General features: G+C 44.4%; 1 protein-coding gene across 8 annotated transcripts in view; it reads right to left on the minus strand.

Annotated features, from left to right (window-relative positions):
• Nucleotides 1-5,086, minus strand: part of RPS6KA5 (ribosomal protein S6 kinase A5) — a 181,627-nt gene extending 176,541 nt beyond the window's left edge. For 6 of the 8 annotated variants that reach the window (XM_029238474.1, XM_029238473.1, XM_029238475.1 and 3 more), the window contains exon 1: nt 4,768-5,086. In XM_029238474.1, the coding sequence (XP_029094307.1) occupies nt 4,768-4,873 (106 nt within the window). In that variant the 5' untranslated portion in view covers nt 4,874-5,086. The remainder of the gene's footprint in view (nt 1-4,767) is intronic. The other 2 variants (XM_029238476.1, XM_029238477.1) reach the window with 2 other exon arrangements.
• Nucleotides 5,087-6,311: the final 1,225 nt, after the last annotated feature.

Raw genomic sequence — 6,311 nt, forward strand, 5'->3', positions numbered from 1 at the left:
CCATACATCTATAGTCAATTGATTTTTGACAAGAGTGCTGAGAAAATAAAATGGAAAAAGAATAGCCTTTCAACAAATGAGGCAAAAACCTAAATGTAACAGCTAAAATCATACAACCCTTAGAAGGAAACAGATATAAAATCTTTGTGACCTTGAATTAGTCAATGATTTCTTAGATACAATACCAAAAGTAAGAGAAAGAAAAGAAAAAAATTGGACTTCATCAAAATTAAAGACTATAGTGCTTCTAAGGTTATCACTGAGAAAAAAAAAAAAGATAATCCACTTTATGGGAGAAAATATTTGTAAACCATATATCTAAATACAGATCTAAGGGATCTATATTTACAATACAGATCTGTAAATACAGATCTAAGGGATCTGTATTTACAATACATAACTCAGATCTCAATAATAAAAAAGACAAATTAACCAATTAAAAAATGGGCAAAGGATCTGGATAGACATTTCTCCAAACATATACAAATGGCCCATGAGTACATGAAAAGATGCCCAACATCATTAGTCATTAGGAAACACAAATCAGAACTACAGTGAGATACCACTTCATACTCACTAGGAATGGCTATAAGCAAAAAGACCTACAATAACAAGTGATGGTGAGGATGTGGAGGAACTGGAGCCCTTGCTAGTGGGACCGTAAAGCAGTGCAGTCACTTTGGAAAACTTAAGTTAAACATAGACTTACCACGTGATCCAATAATTTTACTCTTAATATGTACCCAAGAAAAATGAAAACAAAGGTCCATGCAGAAACTAGTACACAAATGTACATAGCAGCATTATTCACAACAACCAAAAGGTTGAAACAACCCAAATGTCAATCAAATGATGAATGGATAAAATACAGTACAACCACACAATGAAATATTACCTGTCAATTTAAAAAATGAAGTGCTGACACACGTTACAAATGGATGAATCTTGAAAATACTATGTTTAGTAAAAGAAGCCAGTGATAAAAGAGCACATATTATAAAGTTCCATAATAAGAAATGTCCCTAGGCAAATACACAGAAAGCAGAATTAGCAGTTGCCTAGGGTTGGGAATGGGTTGTGGGAATGTGGAGTGACCGATATAAATGGGTAAGACGTTTCTTTTTAGGGTGATGGAAAGTTCTAAAATTAGATTGTGGTGATGGTTGTGTAACTATAAAATGTATTGAATTGTACACTTAAAACAAGTGGATTTTATGGTATGTAAATTATATCTCAAAAAAGCTGTTTAACAAAAAAAGACATTGCAGCTTCCCCATTCAATCACTTGTTCTGGGGGAGCCAGCTGTCATGTCATGAGGACATTCAAGCAGCCCTATGGAGAGGTCCACATAGCAAGGAAATGAAGCATCCTGCCAACAACATGTGAGTGAGCTGTCTTGGAAGGGAACCTCCTACCCCAGACAAGTCTTCAGGTGAATGCAGTCGTGGCCAACATCGTGACTAAAACCTCATGAGAGACCCTGAGTTAGAACCATCAGGCTAAGCAACTCCTGAATTCCTGACCCACAGAAATCATGTTGCTTTAGGCCACTAAGTTTTGGCATAATTTGTTGCACAGCAATAGGTAACTAATACCCCTTCCTTGACCCTCCCCTCAGTGTTAGGCTCTCTCTCCTAATGACAGACATCTAAGGAAATGTCTTCCCAGCAACCCTTCCTCTTCTAAGAGTTTAGTTTCCACGCCCATCCATATGTTCACCATAGTAGCTGTCATGTTAGTAGAACATGATCCCATTCCCTGGCCTTAGTTGAACAATCCAAAAGTAGGCACCTTACCAAAGCCAGGCTAATAAAGTCCTTCGCTAATATTTTTGTACCTGAAGCTGATAAAAAGGCAGTGTCTCTCTGGTACCAAGAGCTGTAAGATATAAAACTTGGGGTCTGTCAATAGCCATGTTCCTTCCCACGTGGAAAAAGGTGAACAGCAGTGGAGAAGAATGAAGCCATCACATAGAGACAAGCAAAGAAGCAAAGATTCAAGATGGAGAGAGTACAGACAGCATCAGTCTCTGGTTCCAGGGATTCCTGATGCAACTCAGTCCTTTCAGTGGGAAGACCACATGTGTCTTGTAACCCCAGCATATAAAACAGAACTCAGTACATAGAGGTAATGAAATATTTATTGAATAAATGAGTAAGATAACCCTTCCAATAGTACCCCCTCTTTTTTGTTGCTATGGTTCAACAGAGTTAGATTTGAAACCTAGAAGTCCTAAACCTCTTCTTTGCTAACTTTATACTCTGTATATCCTTCTATTATTACATTATGACAATATATCCTAATTACTGGTTTATATGCCTCCTCCCCTACCATCAGAGGGCAAGAAATTTTCTCATTTTTTGTATCATCAGTACCATTTAGCCTAGAAAACAGAAAGTGTCAAGAAATGTTTAACTGATCTAATCAATCCTTTACTCTTGTGATCTTCAGATTTGCGTGCAACCAGCATCTCCTGAGCGCCTAATCTGTGCCAATCAAACCAACAGTCTCATTCAATTTTCACACTCGGTAGATGAGGGAAGTGAGTGTGAAAGAGTTGAATTGACTTGCCCAAGTCTACATAGCTAGTAACTGGCAGAGCTGGGATTTGGAACCAGGTCTTCCAATTTCATGTCCAGGGATGCCATGCTACTTGGTCTACACTATTGGAACACTTTCCATGTTCTTACATGTAACTTGTTGCCTCTTCACTCATCCTACAGCAGACAATACAATGTTGAGCACAAACGGGCAATCGCCAGCTGCTGACTTGATATGACTATATGCTTGTCCACATTTTGAGAAGCAAGGGACCACATCAGATCAAATTACTCTGGTGCCTATTATAGCATCATGTGCTGACAGGGGCCCAGTTGGCTGAAGATGAGAGAATCTTTCAAGCTATATTTTAACAGTGTTTTTGACCACTATATCCGGTCAGTTGTTCCAGCGTTCAGCAATAAATCAAAGTGACTGTTCATTTCCTTTGACAGTTAACAGTACTAATGAATTCAGTATAATCTCACCATCCGTCAGAAAAATTTCTAAAATGCAAGCTTGAAGCTGATGATTCACAGAGTAGAGAAGGGGAAATAAAGCAGTTCTCATTGTTTTCTACAAAACTAGCATTGTAAAAAAATTTTGAAAAACCAGCATTATTTGCAAAATCCAGAAACTGAGCAGTCGGTTGACTACTAATAAAGTAGGTTGCTCCTTGGTCATTTAGCAAAAATCTGCTTGCTGCACCACTGTCAATTGCTGACGAGCATATGATTTCAAGTAGCTTTTGCTGTACAGAACGAGTCTACATACATAAATCAGTGAATCGTTATGTAAGAAAAGAAAAAGAAATTCAAAATTTCCACACCAGAAAACACCTGACACTGAGCCTGGCAAAAATCAGATATTAATACTGAATAAATGTTTGCCGAATAAATTATTGAATAACCCTTCGAAAACATCAGTTGTCTATTAAATTGAGAGAGAAAAATCAAACCAGCCAAACATACACAGGTTACATTAGGAACTCCAAAAAATTATGGAGTAACTGGCTCAAGATATATAACAAATTCACAATGACCAAAAAAAAAAAGATTTTAAGCCAATGTTTAAAAATGTTGAAATAAGTAAGCATGCATTTGACATCCGTCTTAAATTAAGTCACCACACTGGCACTCAGTGTAACGCTAACCAGCAATAACAAAAAAATAAAAGAACAGGTGACAGATCTAACTTTGCAATCTGTTCAAAACAGTAACAAGGTGGTTGTTTCAAGGCACGCACTTGAAACCTGCTATTTAAGCTCTGTGTCTACACAGTAAAAGAATGTGCCAAAGAAGCTGAATCAAAAGCCTTAATAAACACAAGAACATTTAATAATAATAATGAACAATTCATTAAAATGTATTATCTGTTCAGAAGTGCAAAAGGATCTCTAATAGGAGACTGGGCTCCACAAATATAAACCCAACCTATACTGATTAGTCCGAATAAGCATTTTCCAAAATGAACAACCCATAACGAATAACGTAACAAGTATAAAGCCTGGGACGACTCTAGTGATCGCAAACATCAGAACGTGAGCGCTTAAGCTGTATAGTTAGCCGCTTTTACCTAGAGCTTCAAATTTACTGAGCCTTCTTCTCAAGAGACCTTTGAAAGAAATTTAAGGCCAAGTATAGTATTTCATGATGATTGCAAATAAAGGCACTCAGTCTCTGGAGCCCGCGATCCCTCTTTACGTCACTAGAGACTGGACTCTTGAAAAGGCCGGGGGAGAGCCACCCTTTCATCTTGCACAGGACCGCAGCACCTTAGGGACCCCTCTAGGGAAGCTGAGGAGCGGAGAAGTGAGTCATGCTCCAAAACTAAGCGTCGTTCACCCTACACTGAGGAAGGCGCACCTTTCACCCTAGGCAGGACGCAGTGACAGATGTGGCACCTGTGCGGGAAGGGGGCGCGAAGACATCCTCAGAGTCAGTGCCAACAGGCAGCTGTGGGCTGCTCCGCGGGCCCCAACGCCCCGCGCCCGCCGCTCATTCCCGGGCTGGGGAAAACTTTCCGCCAGCTCCCCTCGGGCGCGCCCCCACATCCCGGGACCCCCGGGCTCCCGCCCCGTCCGAGAGGCCCCGCCCAGGGCCCGCCCCCCGCGCCCTCGGCACGGCCCCGTGGGCACGGCCCCGTGACCCCAGCCCGAGCAGACCCCTGCGTGCCCTCAGGGCGCGCCCCCGCGCCCAGTCCGGCCGGCAGAGGGCGGGGTCGCTCACCCGTCCGCAGCTCGTGCTTGACAGTGAGGAGCTGCTCTCCCCCGGTGCCGCCGTCCCTGCTGGTGTCTGTGGCGCCGCCACCGCCGCTGCCGCCCTCCTCCTCCATCTTCTCCCTTTCCCGATCCCGCGGGGTCCTCTGAGGGGACCCGGGAGACAGCGGACGCCCGGGCCCTCACAGCTCCCGCTGCAGCCCCAGGAGCCGGGGTGCGGCGGCTCCAGAACTCGGACGCCGAGACGAGTAGCTTTCCCGCTCTGGCCGCACGGCTAGCTCCTCCGCCTCCTCCCCCTTCGGCGGGCACAGCTAGTACCGCGCAACCAAACCGCCCCCTGCTTCGCCACCTCCTCCGTCAAGCTGCTCCGCCCACAGCCAGCAAGGTAGCCACAGCCATTCGAGCCGCCATCGCTTATTGGGCAGAGGGCGCGCGCATCTGTCAGCGCCGGCTCCCATTGGACAGTCCTCTCTGACGCCTCACGGACCGCCCCGCCCCTCTCCTCGAATTGTTGTTGCTTGGCGGAGTGGCAGGAGAGGGAGGAGCGCGGCCGCTCCGATTGGTGAGACCGGAGTTCTGCCCCGCCCGTCTCCGCTGGTGCGCACGCGCAGTCAGAACGTTCCCGTCCCAGACATTCCCAGAACGGTCACACCCCTCATTCCCCAGCTTCGATCTGTTAGTAAACAGTGTCTAGTAGTCCGGAGGCGCTCGGGATCTGTGATTGGCTATTGCCGAAAGAGGCGGGGAGAGCTGATTGGAACGTTTGGTCCGCCAGTCACCGTGGACAGAGGAGGAGCTTAGAAGAAAGCACTTCTCACGCACGTGTTTGCGGACGTACCTGATGGTCCCTGGCAGCGATCCACAGGTGTGTGACCAGCTGGACGACAGGGTGTCTTAAAAAGGTGTTACTCGCCCTAGTGAGTCCTAAACAAAGTTAAGTGGAGTTCGTGCTTAAGTACAGGTAGTTCTTAGACGTTTCAAAAATTCCGGCTCACCATGAGGACTTTTGCAAAGGATAAACATTTCCATTTTGTACAAGACGCATCCTAGGCACCAAAAGGCTACAGTGATTAATAAAATAGGATACAATCCCTGCCCCTAAGCAACTTTCAATAGAACAGGAGAAACAGACCATCTGTGAAATACATAGGAAACTGTAAAGCAGTATTAGAAATAATACAGTCGTACAAACTGTTAAGAGAACTGTACAGATGGCAATAATTATTCTCAGTAGAGGAGCTGGGGAAGGCTTTTAGGGCAAGGAGGCATTTGAGATAACCAGCTTAAAAGGATGGGTGAGATAGAAATACCAGCAGCAGATACAGAGATAATAACTGTGAGCTAGGCCTGGAAGTGGAGAAGGCAAGGGTAGGTTAAGTGATTGATAAGGCTGGATGGAAGTATGACATAAGAGACACAGCTAAAAAGGTAAGATTCCATAAGATAATGAAGAACCTGACCACAATGCTAAGCAGTGCAGATTTTATTTAGTACAAGATGGGGAGCCTCAAAGAATAGCTACGATATCAAAGCTGTTCTCTTGGAAGTTAGCTT

The sequence above is a fragment of the Monodon monoceros genome, unplaced genomic scaffold, assembly GCF_005190385.1.
Source record: "Monodon monoceros isolate NGI ecotype Baffin Bay Population unplaced genomic scaffold, NGI_Narwhal_1 Super_Scaffold_21, whole genome shotgun sequence".
In the NCBI taxonomy this organism is placed as follows: Eukaryota; Metazoa; Chordata; class Mammalia; order Artiodactyla; family Monodontidae; genus Monodon; species Monodon monoceros.